The sequence below is a fragment of the Corticium candelabrum genome, chromosome 4, assembly GCF_963422355.1.
Source record: "Corticium candelabrum chromosome 4, ooCorCand1.1, whole genome shotgun sequence".
In the NCBI taxonomy this organism is placed as follows: Eukaryota; Metazoa; Porifera; class Homoscleromorpha; order Homosclerophorida; family Plakinidae; genus Corticium; species Corticium candelabrum.
The window spans coordinates 4662755-4683760 of record NC_085088.1 but is presented as its reverse complement, the minus strand read 5'-3'; the positions used below and the strand labels follow the sequence as shown (position 1 = coordinate 4683760).

General features: G+C 40.5%; 1 protein-coding gene and 1 long non-coding RNA gene across 3 annotated transcripts; one reads left to right on the top strand and one right to left on the bottom strand.

Annotated features, from left to right (window-relative positions):
• Window positions 1-9722: 9722 nt before the first annotated feature.
• LOC134178723 (uncharacterized) lies at window positions 9723-11606 on the top strand. Of its 2 annotated transcripts, none has more exons than XR_009969688.1 (3): window positions 9723-10056; window positions 10106-10295; window positions 10361-11606. It is a non-coding gene; the product is annotated as an uncharacterized LOC134178723 (long non-coding RNA). The 2 variants fall into 2 exon arrangements; XR_009969687.1 differs by having other exon boundaries at window positions 9723-10295; window positions 10361-10621; window positions 10829-11606.
• A 120-nt stretch (window positions 11607-11726) lies between these two features.
• LOC134178722 (multidrug and toxin extrusion protein 2-like) lies at window positions 11727-20602 on the bottom strand. The gene is made up of 21 exons (XM_062645609.1): window positions 20377-20602; window positions 20167-20267; window positions 19291-19392; window positions 19163-19231; window positions 19060-19108; window positions 18906-19005; window positions 17737-17779; window positions 17631-17675; window positions 17035-17132; window positions 16859-16956; window positions 16677-16790; window positions 14765-14832; window positions 14579-14687; window positions 14437-14512; window positions 14306-14375; window positions 13583-13715; window positions 13473-13510; window positions 12818-12874; window positions 12663-12747; window positions 11979-12457; window positions 11727-11917 (listed from the first exon to the last, which is right to left on the bottom strand). The coding sequence occupies exons 1-21, from the start codon at window positions 20396-20398 to the stop codon at window positions 11804-11806; spliced, it is 2070 nt and encodes a 689-aa protein (XP_062501593.1). The 5' UTR covers window positions 20399-20602; the 3' UTR covers window positions 11727-11803.
• Between the last annotated feature and the right edge of the window lie 404 nt (window positions 20603-21006).

Sequence of the window (21006 nt, the reverse complement as noted above, 5' to 3'; positions counted from 1 at the left end):
ATTTAACATTACGGAGCCATGAGCGATTTTATGTCCCGTATGCGGTGACTCTACTTTGACGACTACAGACTATTTACGGACTTCGCGGTCACGCGAAACGACAGTCGCTATGTAGGATTTTAAATGATTAATAAATTTTACAGGTAGCACATCTAGAAACATAATAGCGTGTATATTCGTAATTCTTCGCGAAAATTATTCCTCCTAGCTAGCTAGCGTACGTGGTGTTCGGGACTTTGAAGGCTCATAGCTGTAGAAGCGACGGCGTAAACACAGCTTCGATTGCTAGTGAAATAACAAAGCCATTGCGTTATATTGTTTCGTTTGAGTTTTAGGTACGTAGGGTTAGTCTAGACTGCGTTGCTTAGTTTAATTTCTTCAGCTCTACAGCTCAAAAGTTCGTCATAAACAAACGATATTTAGCTATTAATAATTAACTGTGAGTACGGTATCAAACATAGGTTTACAATTATGGTTACCGCAAATTTTTGCAACTTATAAACTTCAAGGACTATAGGCATTCTAGCTTCTTTGCACATGCCAGCCTTTTGATAAACTTAAAGTCAATTTTAATAGCACTCTTTCTTGGTCACTGTACCGCTGTCTACTTATAATTTTTAATTCATTGTAGACATGGACATTTGAAAAAATAAAATCATGTAAACAACTAAAATTTTTTAAATGTTTGTTAATTAAAAGTCAATCGAAGGATGTACAAAAGCGTAGAGATTTAAAACAGATATTATAACAAATTTACCTATTGGTTAATTAAAGAGAAACTCCAAAATGTATGCTTTATTGTGAACTTCGTGCTGGGCTACTTTCAGCCCAGCCATCGCTTTGGTAGAGGAGAAAACGCGGGTTATGTACGGAGCATGCGCCAAGCTGTTACATCTTTGGCACTAAGCTCCGCCTACACTAAACAAATTGTCTCCGTAGCTCAGTTAGCTTGCCAATACACTACACGACAACTAATTAGACGGGAATGATAACTATAGAAGGATCTTGTGTTTTAAGGCCCTAGAAAAGCTCTATGTAACGAAAGTATGATGCTAAAGGCCGTTTTCTCCGGACGCGCAAGAGGGCCTGGGTAAGAGGCTACTCCCACGCTCAGAGCCATATATGTATGTATATATATATATATATATATATATATATATATATATATATATATACACACACACACACACACACATATATATATATATATATATATATATATATATATGGCTCTACCCACGCTAGCCTCGCGAGCCAAGCCCTGCTCCGTGCCCACGTGCACTGCGCGAGCTCACGTGTTGTTCGCCTGCTGTAGATAGAAATTAATTGTAAAAAAGTATGCTTTTTCTATTGTTATGCAAGAGAAGACAGACATATAATTAACTAAAAGCCTCTTGATTGTTTGACACGCGTAAATCAACGTTGTAAAAAACTGTACGTAATCAAGTCGACATACAGTGTTTATAACATGCGTAATTTGGCAACTGCCCTCAACTGTTATAGATTCAGATTTCTAATAAAATAACAAATTCATTGTCCTCATATGACCTCGTTAACCTGCCGCGGGAACAAAACTGAAGTGTTCTTGAGCACTTGCCATGTATTACGTATACAATTCACAGACGGATAAATGTTTGCTAACCATGTATTTACCAAACATCACGTAGACTAAAAGTTTGTATAATTAATTATAACGTGATGCTTATAGATATAGGCTAAACAGCAGTCTAAATTCAAACTGGCAAAGCGACGTCATCTATGTATGAGTTAATTGTCGCAGCACTAGATTAACAGATTAGAAATTAACTCGCTAGCGTTCGCTCATACCCTCACTAAAGTGTTGTCTCGTTTTGTCTGCATTCTTTCCGCCGTAAACTCCTTTGGAGCAGAAGTGGACTAAAGCCGACTTTTACCCTAAACTCTATAGAGCAATTGTCGCAGTAACCGCAATCACATTCGCCTCTAGTGTTGCATTTTCAAAACACAGAATTTCTCCGTTCTCTGCGTGGGCCCACAAACAGGATCTCCGCATTCCTCACAAGATATTCGAAGAATATGTGTAATTGTGCGTGTGATAGAGACCGGGTACTTTCTAACTGGTACAGTATATAGAAGAGAAAGTACGAGTCTGGGGACTGAAACACACACACGCGATTACCTTATATCATAATCAAATTATCTTGTGATTCTATGTAGGAAAGTCGAAAAGGGGGAGGGGCTGCTTGCACGAAACTTACATTGCCTGTGTGCGTGTAGCGGTCTAGGCAATTAATTCTCGGATTTGTAACAATGTTTTCATAAAAAAGGAATAGGCATGCACAAGAATAAAAAAATATTTACGTAGGGATGGCTGCGTACTCTAGGGTGCGCGCTCACGATTCACAGTGCACGCGCAAATACACCTACTCAAACTGGAATGTGCCAAGATTTCAAGTTGTGTCTTAACGAAGCAAAACAAGGGAACATCTTAGGGTGAACAACGTTCTATGACATACAGTCTTTATTTCTGGTCTAGAGAAAGGCGAATCGCGTTCTTGTCCGCCAAGGCGCAGTTTCGCTCCTCGTACTTGACATTTCGGGAAAGCTAACGACAAGTGTGTTACGTTCACATTTACATCTTGAAATATCTTGCTGTTGAACGACAAAGCGCTTTCTCGGTCGTTTTCTAGTTGCACGTGACCCGAAAATGGGTGGAGCACAGAGCTTCTCGGAGAGCGAACTAAGCCATGGAGAGGTCCTGGACGCCGCCGGCAACATAGATTGTGCATCTATCTTTACATGGTAGCTGCAACAGCTGGCTAGAATTGAGGAATAGCCTATACCACAGCTACAAGTCAGATGTATGACTAGGTACACTGATCAGTTAGTCTAAAACTTCATAGGGTAGACATCTGTCAGGATGCCATCGCGTTAGTGCTCGATCTGTGCTCCACCCATTCTTGGGTCACGTGCAACAAGGAAAAGATCGAGAATAGCTTTAACAGCAAATTATCTCAAACTGGTAAATGGATAAATGTGTGCTTGAAGACACGATTTCAAATTTGCGTGGGTGTGTCTGCGCGTGCGCGGTGAATCGTGAGCGGACACCTTAATTGAGTTAGTGCTTGAAGAAATAGAGATTGAAACTTTCGCAGACAAGTACTCATACTTTACATCTCAAACCAATCTCCCACAATCAAATCCCTACTTCACTCTGTTTGCTTTCAAGGTGGCTGCTTGGATAGTAGCGATCTAATTGTGCTAGGTTGGTTTCAGATGTAAAGTATGAGTACTTGTTTGCGAAAGTTTTGACCCCTATTTCTTCAAGCACTAGCTTAAAGTACACAGCCTTCCCTACTTTGTTTTGTAGATAGCCATATAGGACCCGGATTAGACGTCTCGCTACGCTCGGCAATTACTATAGTGTTAGTACTCTGTATGTCAACTTTAATACAATTTTTTCAACAACCTCTAGACACGACTTGTTTCGGCAGCTGCAACAATTTAAATTGTAGCTAATGAAATAACAAAGGCTAGGCTGTTTTCCATTAGCTTCACGATAAACTACGCAATTTAGATCAGCTAATCTCGCGCAGCCAGCCCCTCCCCCTTTCAACTTACGTTGGCAGGGAGAGGGTCTGAAAAGGTTCCTTTGATGTCTCGACTTCTACATTGCATTGGGTGTTAATTAAGACTTAACGACGCAGGTAAAAACAGGTCAATCCTTAAGTTAAACCAGTTTAGCTTACACCACTTGTTTAACCGGTTGAATTATTTAATTAATTAAAATGCTACAGTAGAAACACAGCCAAATCCATTGAGTTATGTTGTTTGGGTTTTGAATTCACCAGGCGCGGATACAGAATTTTTAAAAGAGGGGTTCAAGTGTAATTAGCCACGCCCCATAGGAGCTAAATCCCCCCGGAACTATGAAACCAGCAAACTCACTTCAATCAAACCTCAATCTCTATTAGGGTTAATTTCCTAGCTTAATTACTAGATAATTATAGGCATATGTAAGTTTAGAATTGAACGAGTTAACCATCCATCAAAAGCTTAATTAAATAATAACACAATAAAACGACATTGCGGCTGTGGTGGACGTGTTGTTGAAGAGGAAGGGTCTTGTCCGCCCAGGGCCCTCCCCTCTATCCGTCTCCTGTCCTCTTGTTCGCGCGAACTGAACAGAAACGCTATAGCATCTGCCATGTTATATGATACGTACATTCACAGAAGAACAATGTTTGATAGCCAATTACTAAAAACTAGCGCATAAACACTACGTAGCAAGCTAAAACATCTAATTATATAAACAGCTTGTAATTAAAACGTGTTGCTTATCTAGGCTAGAAAGCAGTCCAGTCCGAATTCAAACCAGCAAAGCAACGTCATACATGTATGAGTCGAATTTGGTCGCAGCTATGATAATTAGGCATTTCACCACGCGGCAATCGTGACGACGGTGATGACGGAGGAGTTTCTGATGGCGAAAGTGTTTGTGATGACTGACCTGTTTGTAACGACGGAGGTGTTTGTGGTGGCGGAGCTGTCTGACACGCGTTCGAAACCACTTCGGGAGCGCAAGTGGGACAAAAGCCGACTTTTACCATCAAGTCTGTAAAGCAGCTGTTGCAGTAAGCCCTAGAAGTACACTCGGGTTTTGTGCATTTCCAGAACCCGTCGCTGTCGTTTCCGCAAACCTGTTTGCATCCAGGCCTGAAACATTCGGGTTCTCTAGGCACTCGTTTGAATATTCCCTTCTCTTCAATTTCACGTGTCGTAAATCGTTGCTCATTAAATTCTGACCGCACGCTATACGTTAGAATAGCAGCATGAACTCGGAAGTCAACCAGCAGAGGTGCCAACGCTCTAAGATAAGGTTTATCGTGAACAGTTGGACCCCAATGCTCTCTCTCTATGTCAACAGCTAGAGATCCCAAAGTAGTGGCCATCAATAGAGATAAGAAGAAGGAATTCCAGCTGTGATGCGTGTGTCCTCGTAGTAATAAGTTCAAAGGATTAGGAATAAGAGCTGTCCAAAAGACAAACACAGACTGCAAAATGACTGCGAAAAGGCCAACAATGTCTGTTGCTAGATCTACTCCTTGTTCAGATCCAGCCAACGCTATGTAAAAGATACCAGAAAAAATAGTAAAAATAAAAAAGACCGGAATTTCTATGTTACGCAAAAACTGTTTAATGCATTCGGAGACGTCACATTTGCAGACGTGACACTCGTGGTCACTGCTACAACATCTTGATATCTGTTGACGATTTCTTAGACAATCAAATAATTCTTTTTTCCACTCGCAAATACAACACCTTCCACGACAAATAATAAATAATCCGCTGAGAAAAATCAGTAAACCATTTAGAACAAGCTCCACGAAATGTTTCCGTTCGCTTTTCTGTGTCTTTCCGACCTGACGAGCGAGTGTGTCGTAAGCAACAACAGGAGCAACAGCAAACACAACGGCTACGATCGTCCCATAATAGCTTCGAACAGTGTTGCGATAAAAACGGGTATCTCGTGCAGAGTAAGAGATTGTAATAGTATTGGCTCCAGGCGTATTCGAAATTGTTAAAGTTTGCTTCCAGACTTTGTTTCGATTGCTGTACATAAACTTAGCTACACCCATAAAGTTTGCTTCATCGCTGCTCTCATCACCGTTTCCCTCATCACCGTTTCTCTCATCACCGTTTCTCTCATCACCGTTTCCCTCATCACCGTTTCTCTCATCACCGTTTCTCTCATCACCGTTTCTCTCATCACCGTTTCTCTCATCACCGTTTCCCTCATCACCGTTTCTCTCATCAACGTTCCTAGAACTGTCGTCTTCTGTATGGTTCTTTAAAATCGAAAGGAGAGCCAGGGAAATATATAAACAACCTGACAAGATCCTAAAGAATACGATTGCTGATCCAAATATGGGATCAAACAATTCCCAAACCTGGTTACCAACAATGGCTGCGTTATCGACTTCGGAACGACAAACCGTATCGGCAATACTGTGTCCCCACATGACGAAGTTGTACACACCGACAACAAACAGGAAGCTTGCGCGAAATTTGCTGTTTGAGCTTCCAAAGTGTTTAGTGACAACTACCTCACTCAGAACGAAAGTACCTGGTTAGAAAATATATGTAGTTAGTAATATAGCAAGAATTTATCAAAAAGTGCACAACTATTAAATGTTAATTTAGAAGAAATTAATCTTCTAGTTTATACTAAAGCTTGTTTGTAAATCTTCTTTTTAGAAAGTATTAAGTGATTATATATTAAGAGATTATACACACACACACACACACACACACACACACACACACACACACACACACACACACACACACACACACACACACACACATGTAGAGATGTTGTATTCTACTAGACCTGCCTGCCTGTCTAAATACACACACACATACACACACACACACACACACACACACACACACACACACACACACACACACACACACACACACACACACACACACATGTAGAGATGTTGTATTCTACTAGACCTGCCTGCCTGTCTAAATACACACACACACACACACACACACACACACACACACACACACACACACACGCGCGCGCGCGCGCACGCACACACACACACACACACACACACACACACACACACACACACACACACAGGTTTTCATTAATAGAGAACTACTTCGTGAATTAAGTTCAATTACTTCAATGTGTGAAGCAAGCACGCAGGCAGGCGGACGGACGGATAGGCAGATAGATACTATATTCTCATATCTAGTCTCAGTACATACACGTACACCTATGTTAGGAATGCAAACAACAAAGTCAAATCAAATTAAAAGATACACTCCGTCGTCGTCTAGCGTTACGCACACGCAAACTTGATTGCATAGCTACGCAATCAAGATAGAAGGTTGGTCTGAACTACAGGCAAAGCTGGATATGAGAGCGCTAGATATTAGCAGCAAATAGCCTGAAAGCAGAGAGCATACGATAGTCACGTGAGAAACATTTCTTCAACGCGCGTTAACGCTTGGAGCCTCGCTACCTTAGACAATGCAAGACACTTGCGAGACGTCGAGAAAATGTGCCCGTGGGTTATGAAACGGACATGGATGCGCATACAAGGCTGAAGAGACCAACTGCATTGCATTTGTGCGCTTGCACTTATCACGTGATCTAACTATTGCTTACCACGTGATCATCGTATGCGCTCTGTTTTCACGCTAATATGTAGTGCTCGCATGTCTAAACCTGGTTTTGTGTAACATAACCTATTTGGTGCCTTCGACCTGACAAGTTCGTTTACGCGCGACCCGAACTCTGCTTCAACAACGAGATTGCAAAATCGCTCCCGTGCGTTTTCCTTACTTGTAACGATGCAGTGGCGTAGCCAGGCATGTTTCCGCGTTGCCCGGAAACCTCTTGTTTTCTGGGCGTTGCCCTTTCAACATGTTCATCGTACTATATAACTGTAGATCGAGACCCAAACAGTGGATGTTCAAATATGTACTTCTAGGTCGTTAGTTCGTTAGCAGGTTAACTAGTACATTGCCGTACTGCATGATGCTCACCGTACACCGAGGCTATCACGTGTTTCGCTAGACACGTGTCTGCAAAATGTGCCAACGACGCCAACGCGCCTGTTCGGATGTGAGGCTAGTGGTGACGTTCCAATACAATCAATAGAACCGAAAGATGAACTGATAATTAGCAGGACACTGACAGTGAGGCTCCTGAACCCAAGATTTCAAGGCTGACGCGTGGAAGTGACTTCTTGAAGCAAGCAGGCGTATCGTTGACCTTTGACCTAAGTCTACGTAGAAACGTTTCAGACGGAAACAGCCCGCGCGTTATCTTTCAAAACAAGACCCGGATTATCTGCATCACGTTGTGTTACAATGTCCCGTATTCGGGTGCTTGCTATGTCAACTACTTTACTGATAATCTGTGTAGCCACCAGAGCTTTTTCTTCTCCATTGTCGCAACGTGTAGTAAAAAGAAGGTTTGGAGCATAAATTCGATGATAAGTAGGATGCAACAGAGTACGAGTTTTCGTAGGAGACGGACGGAAGTGGACGCGCTTTGATGCTGCCACCGCCATGGCGCCTCACTTCGTGAATTTCGTCCCAGAAAACGAGACGACCAGCTACCCTGTTTCGATCAGCATACGATGCTGTGTATCCTAGTCGACTGCTAACAGCAGTCTGCGTTGGTCTCGTGATTTCTTTGCACAGGAGAGGAAGATGAAACGGGCGGAAATGGCTGATCTTGAAATGCACGGTGTGCAATAAGTACATTCAGTACGAAGTACGGACGCTTTTGTACGAATATTCAGGCTTTCGGGTGTTCGTTGATTCTTTTGGAGGCCGTTTATTGTCGTTTTGGATACAGGCAAGACGATTTTTGTCTAAATGGTTTTGCGCCTTGCTGGTCCGGCGCCATCTTTTGAACCTCCTGTACATTTAGCTCCATCGCTAGAAGGCAATTTGTTTCCCTCATGCTATTGCATTGATGTGTTTCTTTTCACTTTGCAAGAGCAGCACCAAACCGTTGCTCGTGAGGGTGTCTATCGGTTGCATGAAATACGAGTTTCGTCGACTCGGGTCAGCTCTTGTGACACAGCAGGCGTGGCTGACGGTAGTAGGCGGGACTTAGGCCTTTGACCTTTGCCAGATGCATACGGTAACTATTACCTGTACTCATGGCTCCGTGTATTTCAGTCAGTAAACGTTGTACAAGCACTCTGACAAGTTTTACAACGTTGTACAAGCACATTTACTGTATAGTACCTGTAGCTAAACGTTCTTACGTCGGGAAGAGAACGTCGAATACCTAAAGGGGTCCTTGTCGTGAAATCTTGCCATGGCAATGCAAGTAACCCACCGTGAGCATTCACATTCGCTAACAGCTATAAAGTCAAGACAACCGATCGTTTTGGCTGATGTATTGCGCTTTAGGATTATCCGGGTACTTTTGAAAGATAAGCTACGGGGTTGTTCCGTGCTCTGAGAAGTTCACTAACGCATCAGAAGTACTGCACATTCGTGGACGATGCGGTAATATAGATTAGTTATAGACGATGTCTGATGGGAAAGATTGTGGGCGTATTACAGTGGGCAAAGGTCACTAGGAGATTGCATGCGTAGGGCCAGACCGCATGCTGTTACTGGCCGTCTAGCCTAGCCGCTGCTAACAATTATGTAACTTATAACAATTCCAAAATTGCAATCGACTGTCTATGATGTACGACGTAGCACTTGCCTTGTATTAGTACTTCCACTGCTAGCATGACTGTGTGGAACATCTCTAGGACTCGCTCGTAATCGCTCCGGCAGTGTGCTATCTTGATCACGTTGATACCTTGGTGAACTAGGCTGATTGCCATGCAGACGGAAATGATCCTGCTGATTCGACTGTACTCGCTTTGATGATGACTAAACTTTCTTTCCGTGTTCTCGTTGCTTGTTTCCTTGGGCTGACAATAGATAAACACCAAATTGATGACAGACACGATAACATTCAAGATGACATAAAAAACCCAAGCAGGTGGGCTCCGCTCTAGGCATTTGAAGATACGTCCAGAGAGTCTTCCTGGTGTGATGGGTCTCGCGCTTATGTTGTCCACTTTGCAACAGTTGCGATCACCATGTTGTGATAGCGGCCCAATCGAATCATTGAACTCTCGCTTAGCACAGTAGCCCCGGTATCTGTTGCAGTCAATGACAACTGCAAGTGTAAACAATAAAAAACACACAACAAAAGTGCTAGCGATCTTTCCAAAGGCACGGTCGTCGTTACCATCTTGAATCAGGTGTCCCGTATGTAGCGTGACATGTCGTCACCACACTTCCGGTTTCTCGTTACACACGCAAGGTTTGGTAACGGCGAAAGCAGAACAGTTAGAGTATAGCCTAGCGTAGTCTCGCGTAGCCAGACCCCTTTCGGCCACGTTCTCCCCAACGAAATGGGGTCTGGTGAACGGCCTTTGATGTCGCTGTGTGGCACGTAGCAGGAAATCGGCTATCTAGAGACCGGATTTTGTTTCTTAAAACGATTCACTAAAGACCAGACTGGTATGCACGCAGTGCAATCCTATCTCAATTACCTTCTCTTGTTTCGTAGAGAACAACTCGAAGACTACAGCTAGAGTCATTGCTGTTTGTGAAATCTGCTTGTCTCGGCAGCGATTAAACGCGGCCGCGGGAACGTTGACGTCGACAGGCTTCGATTTCATGCAGACATGATCGATGTCGTACGATTTAACGTTGTGCGCGCTCGTGTCACAAGTTGTCAACGGAGACTGAATGCGAACGTAATGGACGGATGCGAACGTAATGGACGGATGCGAACGTACTAGGTGCTGTTTGTTGTTTGCAGTTTTTTGACGTCTAAAGCGACTGCAGACAGTCCAGAGTGAGCGATATCTGGAAGGGCTTGGAGCTGCATGACGTCATCGAAACAAGATGAGTCGTCTTTCTGTGTTTGGGTAATCGTTTCATGTGTTTTGTGCTTTGCTTTGGTGAACACATACAGTAGCAACCAGGAAGAGACCACGTTGTGATTGGAGTAATATGAACGGAAGCAGCATGGTTGCAGACTTCACTTCTGACACTGCATGTCAATCTGTGGAACACGCAAGTCTCTACTACTTACATTATATGATGTCTGCCTGGCCCTGAGTAACCTTTACGTAACGATCAACACTGCATGCGTATACTGCATGATCATCATGTATTAATTCATAGATATACATATATGGTAGTCCATATATATCTAGTCTAAAAAGAAACCTAAAACATACGATAGCAGTCACTGTGGTGGTAGCCCTGTGTGTCCCGCATGTAGGTCACAATCAAGATCGCCACTGACGTTCAATGGAGCCATTGAATATATACACAATGCTGCAGAAGCTGATTTCGTATGTGAGACTATTCTTGGGCGACAACCCGCACAGCTGGGATTTGACATTGAATGGAAAGTAACGTTTACTCGTGGACAAGCGCCATTGCAATGTCCGACTGCTCTCGTGCAGTTGTGTCTCTCGTCGACATGATGCTGTCTGTTTCAAGTGAGACGAATGAAAGCGTTTTCTTGCAAGCTCAAGGAAATACTCGAAAGCCCAGATATATTGAAACTGGGCGTTGGTATTGGTGGCGACAGCTTGAAGCTTGTCAAGACTATGACATTCATTGTCAAGGAGTGATTGATCTCTCTTGTGTGGCAACTAAAATTTTACGGTCATTTGAAACGTGGAGTCTGAAAGATCTTGTTTGCATCTGTTTCACTTGGAGCTTTCGAAGGAAAATCGTGTTTGGTTGAGTAACTGGGAGGTGGCACTCTGTCCTGATCAGCAAGTTTATGCTGCCACGGATGCGTATGCTGGTTTATTAATTTATCAAAAACTGCAATCTATTAAGATAGAGAACGAAATACATTCAAACTGATTCGTCTGGTTTGATGTGATTACGGAGATTGTCTTTGATTGCCAAATGTATTTTTTCAAAGAGTTTTATTGCTTGAATGCTTGATAGCTTATTGTAATAGGCAATTCTTCATACTTTTTAATGATTTATTTGTCTACTATGATGTAAACCAGATATGAAGTAGTCAGGTGTACATGCATTTTCTTCCATATTGTAAAATATCACAATCAACTGGTAATTGCAGCCTATTCAACAAGATCTGTCGTTACCCCCTTATAGCTAGTTGCATGCAGCGCTGTGAACACAATACACTTTACTAGTTTGACTTGTGTGTGTAGAACAATTTCAAAATAGAAAAAATGTCAACAATCTTTCATTGTCAAACTATCACTATCAACTATTCAGCTGTTCGTGGCGGTTTTGAAAACAAAGAAATCGCATAGCTTGACGAATGCAATTTCAACACTTTTGAAGGTCGAGGATGAACAGTGCCTCGATACACTGATAGTGCCTGCATAAATCAACACGAACTATTCTAGGGTAATAGATGGAAAGGAAGGAAGAGTACTCACCGGAATATTTGCACTACATGCAGGTGATGCTGTACAAGAGTATTTCGGTGATGTCACAGGCAAAGCTCCAGCTGCGCTTGTAACGTTTAGTGCCACTGCGGTGGTTACAAAGGGAAACTCAGTGCCAGTGGAATTGATATAAAACGAGGAAGCATTGCAGGTGGAATTATAAAGATTGGGATCTTGATACGAAAAGAAATTGCTGGTAATTCCAGCTCCAATGACGATCATCGCACCAGCCAAGAAGAGTAACAGTTTTTGACAGAGTGCTGTCCTCTTCTGTGATGGTGACATCATCGACTTAGGTTCCATTTCAAATTCGAAATTCTGTGTTGCACATTTGAAGCTGGCATCTTCAATTGTTGTTATATTAAGACAACGTTGGTCCTTGTTCACGTCAGATGGTTCATCAACCAGTAAAGCCAATGAATCACGACATGAATTCTCATCGTCTTCGTTCTGGTCAACAATATCTTTAACTGAAACAGACAACAAGAGTACATGCACAACAGAATAAAACAAGTACATGTAGCTGCTATACAAAACGTTGTGACTACAAGAGCAGTTGGAGCATATTACTAAAATCTTCTTCACACTAACCCAAACACAAACACACACACACACACACACACACACACACACACACACACACACACACACATTTGTGTGTATTCATAATCATACCTTGCAGGCAGGTCTCTGTTTGTTCACAGTTGTCTTCAGACAAATTTTCCAACGAATCAGATACGACTCCCATTCGTTTCTGAGCCTTAATTAATTAAAGCAAAAACATATACAACCTCAAGATAATGACCAGAATTGCTACATAACAAGAACACCTTCATTGCTTCATCTATCCAGTCCAGTCTGAGAACAACAATTAAACCTCCTAAAGCCTATATAAACAAATAGATATTAATATTAAAATGTTACAAAGCTATTGACATTGCAAATTGCTAATTCTATTTCAAGACTCTCACAACATTAAATATTTTACATTGTGTAACCCTACTCAAAGTTATCAAATCAATAATAATCAATACATACAGCTGTACATATATAAATATAATAATAATAATAATACTAATATTTATTTCAATCGCATCACACACAGTATTAATTAATTAGTTAACTTAATTGATCAATTAATCAGCTGATAATATTGAGTAAAAATGCATAAAACGCTATAAATGTTTCTCATCTTGAATAGTTTCTAAACAACATTATACAAAATGAATCCTACTGTCACAATCAATAAACTGTGATTCCATCAGCAAAGAATAGAGGCAAAAAGGGATCAATAAAGAACCAAACTGACAAAAGGAATGAGACTGAGGACACCCATAAATGGCAGTATACAAACTCACAGTAACTGAGTTGTTGGCAAACTTAACTTAAATCATACAATATTTACTGTTAGCAGTAATTTCTTCAAGCCTTACTGTATTAAACCCAGTCTATGATACAAAGCAAATTACAGTTAGTTCCACATACCATCACTACCAAGCCACACAACACTCCAATCCACAATCCTAAACAAACGCAATCACCATACAGCTTGTAAGCAGCAGTTATATTATACTTTCAATAGATAGTTTCCATACCTACTACACCCTTCTTTCCGATCAATGCAAGAGGAACACCAATTGGCAAGCCGACAAAATAGTTGCCAATCAAGTTTAACGCTGCTCCTGTTTTCTGACGACCAGCACCACGGTAGACGCCTTGGATTGATCCCTACACATCAAGTTAATCAACCATCAGGTTTACAAAGATGTACTTAGATCTTCATTCTTAGCATCAATAAGAAATATACAGACAGTATATAGAAATCATTAGTATAATGTAAAACCATTAACATAAGTATCATGATTGATGAGACATGCTTTAGTCATACTTTTAGTTGTGGATGCATTGTGTGTTAAATATTTTTAATAAATAAGTTAATTAGTAGTGATAACAATTAAGTCATACATGAGTCTACATCCTGTGTGCAGTCTCTCCACCAATAAATCTGACAATTTAACCACATTATTATCAACATTTGGTATGACCAGATATCTACTGCATAACATGTTAGATTTGGTGTTTTAAATTTCAGTATTTCAGAAGAAAATACCTTGCGGTGTAATCTAATTTTGGTAAGATGATTGAGGCACAGATTTGGTGTACAAAACTTCCGAGAGTTTGTGTGAAGTATCCAAGTTACTTCAATTCTATCAACACCTTCTGCACGTAAAGTACAGTACTTAGAAATATTAAGTGTTATCTTAATTTAGATAAAGAAAAAGCCACACCAAATTCTTGCAAGAACGTTTATACAGTACCTGCAAGCCATCCACAATTACTATTGGTGCAACTACCAGCATAGCCTTTGCCGCTAAAGTGACAACATCTCTAAAAGATTTCAAAAGTCAAAGTTAGTTGATATTAGTTATGTCTACTTTCCGAGATATACTTGTCTGAAGTAAAGATGTAGCTGATGCTTGAACGTAGAGATAGCAACAGCATCGAAACAAGAACAGCGAACGACCCTACAAAACATAACCACTAATAATTTAGACGTAAAACTTGGTCTTCACATATAATCTTAGTTGTACCAACTAAAGATATTGACACCCATGCCGTTCTCTTTGCTTTTGTTGGCTGATTGGCTCCAAGGAATGTACCAACTCTGACTGCTGCTGCTAGTACTATACCAAACGGAACCTTTCCAACATAAACCACAATGCAACACTTTGAGAAACACTACACCAGTGTCAATATACTGAGTGCTGGAAACAAACCATGAAGACTGTAGCGATAACTTGAAATGTTACAACACTAGCACCCAGATCTACTTTGCTCACCATTCCTAAATCACAAACAGGAAACGTTTATTAATTAAACCTTGGAGTACCTTTATTATTAACTCTGCCTGTCTGTCTGTCCCTCAGTCTGTCAGTTTGTCTGTCTGTCCATACATGTATTGAATAAATCAATGCTATTATTACAGGCTATTGTCTGTCTGTCTGTCTGTCTGTCTGTCTGTCTGTCTGTCTGTCTGTCTTATTTCACTATTGAACTCAAAAAAAAATCAAATTTTACAAGAACACTATAGGTAAAAACTGCTACCTAAATGTCCATCTACTGAGACATACAGATCGAATACTACTAAAACTCTAATGAATAATGTTCTGAATGTCTCTGTCTGTCTGTCTGTCTGTCTGTCTGTCTGTCTGTCTGTCTGTCTGTCTGTCTGTCAATACATATATTTTCATAAATAAACTGTAGCACCAAAGCAATAGCTAATCTACGTGTCCATTACATCTAGTACATACATGAAAACTGGTTAAACTACAATGCACCTATATAAAATGCGCCACGGCAAAAAGTCATGGTTTACTGTCTGTCTGTCTGTCTGTCTGTCTGTCTGTCTGTCTGTCTGTCTGTCAATACATATATTTTCATAAATAAACTGTAGCACCAAAGCAATAGCTAATCTACGTGTCCATTACATCTAGTACATACATGAAAACTGGTTAAACTACAATGCACCTATATAAAATGCGCCACGGCAAAAAGTCATGGTTTACTGTCTGTCTGTCTGTCTGTCTGTCTGTCTGTCTGTCTGTCTGTCTGTCTGTCTGTCTGTCTGTCTCATCTATTGAAACACAAACTCTACGTTACATTTCTAACACTAAATACAAGCAATCTACTGAGTTCAGCTTTAGTTTGATGCAAACTACTTTAATAGTCTCTATTGTGTATGTTCTCATCTACTTATCCAAGGAAGACACGTGTCAGCTTGTGGAGGATGACTTTAGTGTTACATCGTTGTAATATTATTAAGAATTTTTCCTTCAAAAACCTCTAAAGTCAGCTTCATTTGTATAGCCTTCAATGTCTCTTGATCTTCTGGCTAGTTTGTTTAAATAGTTGGTAGCTTCTGATATCCGAGTTCCAAAATGTTCAAATACCAGAGGAGTGAAATTGAGGCTTGATGTATTGCCAGCCAGTTGTTGTTTTTCGTATTTGATCATCTTCCTTTCCTCCCTTCTTGCTGCGGCAAAACCTTCCTCTAAAGCTGCCTGCTTTAAAATGTCTTAGCTGTCTACCTGTCTGTCTGTCTGTCTGTCTGTCTGTCTGTCTGTCTGTCTGTCTGTCTGTCTACACAACAATTACAAGCTCCTGAAATCTTCAAACTACAGGCAGTCTGTCTGTCTGTTACTCTGTCTGTTCAATACATATATTTTCAACATTGAAATCTACATACAACACAACTAAGCAAGTCTACTGTCCCAATCGTACAAAAAGGTAAACCTCTATCAAACTAAAAACCTACAGAAACCAGCCCTATGCCCGATATAAGGCTGTACAGTAAAGCACATTATTGATAATTATGTATACTAGCTGTTTAGTCTCTTGACTTCCTTGTAAGTGATGTCTTCCTGGAAATCACACTAGCATATATTACATCATTCTAACTGGACTGATAAGCATTTCTCAATATGTTATAAAATTTCATGCATTCTGAAAACCGTCCTCATCATAAGACATAAGAGAAAAGAGTCTTTAAAAACTGTTGAGCCTCATCACTCCATATAACATAATATTCAAATGCCAAAGAGGCTGTTGCTGGTGCATACTCTGTAGGTCTGTCTGTCTGTCTGTTTGTCTGTCAGTCTGCACACTACAAACAAGAGTCTATAAAAGTACCTGCAACTAGTACAACTATTTCAAAGGTCCACCAGTCCATACACACCATGACAACACTGGGAAGTCCTAATCGTAAGAACATCCACCAATCAACCACACATTCCCACGACCAACCTACATTAATACACAACACAACACATCATGTCAACAAACCAAATGGCTATCAATTCATGACTATCTACCATTCCATGTGTTCCTGCCTAATTTCTTGTATCGTATTATAGCAAGGCAAATCACTGGTTGTAGTAACTGACAAAATACCAGTGATCCAGCAGCACCCCTAATGATCGACATTCAAAAACAAAAAACATATTGCACTTGCATTCAAGCCTCTCAGTCAACAAACTGTAAGACTAACAATAATCCCAAATCCAATAAAATAACAGTGATAAAATGAGTTAAAGCTGAAATGAGTATGATGATGAATCCAACTACAGCAACAGGTTTCACAACTCCCTAAACACAAAAAAGTAATTACCGTATACTCGCTTGATTATTACCCCAGGCCTCAAGTAAGCCCCCAGCCACTACTTTTGCCAAGGCTCTAAGATTTTCACACCTGTTAATTATTTAACTAATGCTAATTGGTGCTATATTTGTGCCTGAAGAAATGCTGACATTCTTCAACTCTTATATGCCTGTTGACTAGACTTCTACCCAATCTTCTCCTGGCACTCACTCCTTGTGCTTTTTTTGTTCCACTAGCCTGTCAACCATGAAGGAATCGGTGAATCAGATTTAGGTAGTGGCAGTGGTTTGAAGCTCGACTACAGTGTAGAAGCATGCTGTTTAAGTCTCTTCCGTTAATTAACAAATTTAGGTGTCAATGTTTGAGAAAGACCTCGTCCCATACTTGACCTTTGAATCTGGCCAACCATTGGGGTGGGTAATAATCAAGCAAGTAAAGCATCCGTAGTTGACAATATGAATACGCTAATACAGAGAGATACTCACTTGATTTTGGAGATACTTGCGTAATATTGTGTACAAAAAATTGCCCTGTAGCAACAAACAGGACAGTTACAAGATGTCTGTAATGACAGCTTGCAAGTGTACATACTGGCAAGCCGATAATAAGTATCTTGCAAACCACAGCTGCTTGTCTAATATAAACAAGAATTAATCAACAATTAATAAGAAATGCTTCAAAACTAAACTATTAACATAAGCGCGTGTGTGTGTGTGTGTGTGTGTGTGTGTGTGTGTGTGTGTGTGTGCAAACAAAGTTAGAAGATTGCCGATTTCAGTCAAGCACTATTATCAGAATGGTATTAAATAAATTCGGATACCATGCATCATTAATGAAATTAATAAAATCATCAACAAGTGCATTAGTTGTGCACACACAGGAGTGTCCCCAAGATTTTGTAACATGCAGCAAAAATTGACACACGCCCACCCTAAATTTTGGCCACACAATTCCAATTTTTATGGTGCCTCCCCCACTAGTGCATTGATGCAGGTTTGCTTACACTGAGATGCCCCAAACCGTTATAATGGAATGTTATATTAAGCTTTATAGCCCATTGAAAATTTCCAGTTCTCAAGAACCTACTAGGAGTACATACAGTAAAATATAATAGCAAGAGCCAGATATCTTGTTTGTTACCAGACATATTGACCTAAATAGTGGGCGGTGCTGACAACCACTGTTGATCTTTGTGTACGTGTATTACAATTAAGTTCATAACATATGGCAGTCTTAGTCCTAATTGGTCTTGTCTTCAAACCAAGCATCCCAGGAACTACTTGTTAGTCTCAAGACACCTTATCACTTTTAAAATACAAACACAATTCCTTTGTCTTCATAGCTAATCACTGCCTACTCATGCAACAAAGCATGGCGGGCCTGTACAAAGTGGAAGCCAAGGCAGGGCGGAGCACCCTGCCTTTTGTATGCTGGGGACAACCCTGATGTCACAAACAAAAACAAATAATCGTAAAAACATAAAGTGATAACTGATTACATAACACAATTTGTCTAGTTACTCTTGCAGTCTGCACGAAACAGAACACAGTTGCAGCATAAATAATATTACAAAACCAAGTACTGCCAGTATGCATGTCACATGACCATCACTCTATACCTACCTGTCTGCCAACCCCTACCTGTCTGCCAACCTATTGCATGTCTTTCAGTTTGTCCATCTAGCCATACATTCTGTATGCCTGGCTGTAATTGTCGAACAAATTACAAATGTTTTATGTTATTCAGTAACGTCAACTAACTTGACAATTTCAGGATCTTGATTCAAAACTTGCAAAAGAGATCCAGCATTCAGCCAAACAGCCGATATTGGAAGCATAACCAAAGACAAGATCAATATGCCTAAAAATTCAAAAAAATTTATCAAAATACTTAAACAAAAGTCACAAACAAGACCTTTCTGAATTATAATTCCAACTTTGTAAAACTTTCTAGCACCACACGCCTAAAATAAGAAAATACCATTGACAATACCAAACATTACAATCCGTATTGCTACCTGTGATATCAGAGTGTCACAAGCAGCCGACATGCCGATGCCTACTGAAAGGCCGGTAACATTAGTAAACTGTAGCAAATAAGTAATGTGAGACTGGTGATTAAAATGATGACACAAGAAAGACATACCGAGAGGGCTAAACCTGCTGCATCTAGTTCTAGTTTTCCGATGTGGCCACAAAACAACAGATTCATTTCAGGAAGAAAAAATTGCAAAAATACAGTTACAGTCTGCAAAAATACCCACATTGTCACATCTTGCCTATATACATGAAAATGCAGGCATGAAATTAACTAACAAAGTTTGCACTAGCAGTGAAGGTATGCTAGCTAGTCAACAAATTAACGATGCAGTAGAGTGTTCTTCTGTACCACCACATGATCAAGTTACAGGTGGTAGGTAACAAACAAATTGACAAACAAACAAACAAACAAAAAATACTGACAAACAAGCAGAAACAGACATATAGACAAACAGGCAAGCATGCAGACAGACAGACAGACAGACATACATACAGACAAACAAACAAACGGATGGACAGACAAACAGACTAACTAACAGACTGACAGATATAAGCCACCTATGTATCAACAGAAGCCAAGAATAAAAGATTTGCCATCAGCCATGAACTAAACATTGCAGTAAACCACATATACTAGTAACAATAAACAGAACCGAAGAAAATGAGTCTCAAACAATCAATTTCCAATAAACCTTCCCTACAACTAACGAGTAAAGTACCAAACACATGTTTTATTAAAAGTTGAAGTTGCTGTACAAACAAATTGATGAAGTACAGACATCATTTAAAAAATTTATGTCTATTATGTTAGAAAAACACATATTTATATTTATAGGGTGCAGTTAATTGATTACTTGGGATTCCAGCATTTGTAAGCTTAGTAGCTACAACTTTTCTACTCTAATCATTGTTACACGAAAAGCCACCCTGGTAAATATAAACAGTGCAAAATATTGTTGGATCGTAGACTGTGTTCAATTACCACAGGCCAAGCTAGACACAGAAGACCTTTAACTTCATCTCTGACAGACTTTGAAATACAATGACCACAGCATTTCATCAAAGCCCCTCCAACGTCACAGCCTAGAAGAAAATTGATAGGATCACTTAAATGGCACAATTAGCTATTTGATCTGAGATCAATCTAGGAAAAGACTTCACTACATTTAGAAGTGCAAGCTAGGCTCGTTACCTGAACATGTAGAGCTACTCATTTCTAACTTAGAATCTGATTAGATTTCCATCACTTTCACTTCGAACGATCTTGAGACACTGCTACAAAGCTCTTCAGTTATGGCTCTGCACTGCTACAAAGTCTGGTCACGAGAAGGCGTACGGCAGTCACGTGTCAATGGTGCATGCGCAATAACATGTAAAGCTACTGACTTCCCTGGCAGTCACGAAGCAGAAAAAAACAGTTTGGAATGTCCACGTCTAGCAATGCGTCATCTGCTAACGTCGTGTCATCACTCTCGCCAGCTGACATGACTAGTTACGTGACGGTGTTACTCCCACCAGAGCCATATATAGAGAGAGTTGCGACATGGGCGTTATGGAATTTGTGATCACGTGATTGCATGGGCGCCGTTTTGTTCCAGTCGTGTGTAGACAGTATCCGGCATTAGGCGCGTTTCGACCCACTAGCGAGACTATGGTTAACTGCTGCGCTTGGAACTGTAGTAATAGATCAGAAAATGGATTCAAAATGTTTCGGTTCCCTAAGGATCGTGCCAGAAGAAATGTTTGGGAGGCTAGAGTAAGTCGCAAGAACTGGATAGCATCGCCATATGCGCTCCTGTGCGAGGTACATAAATACCGTAAC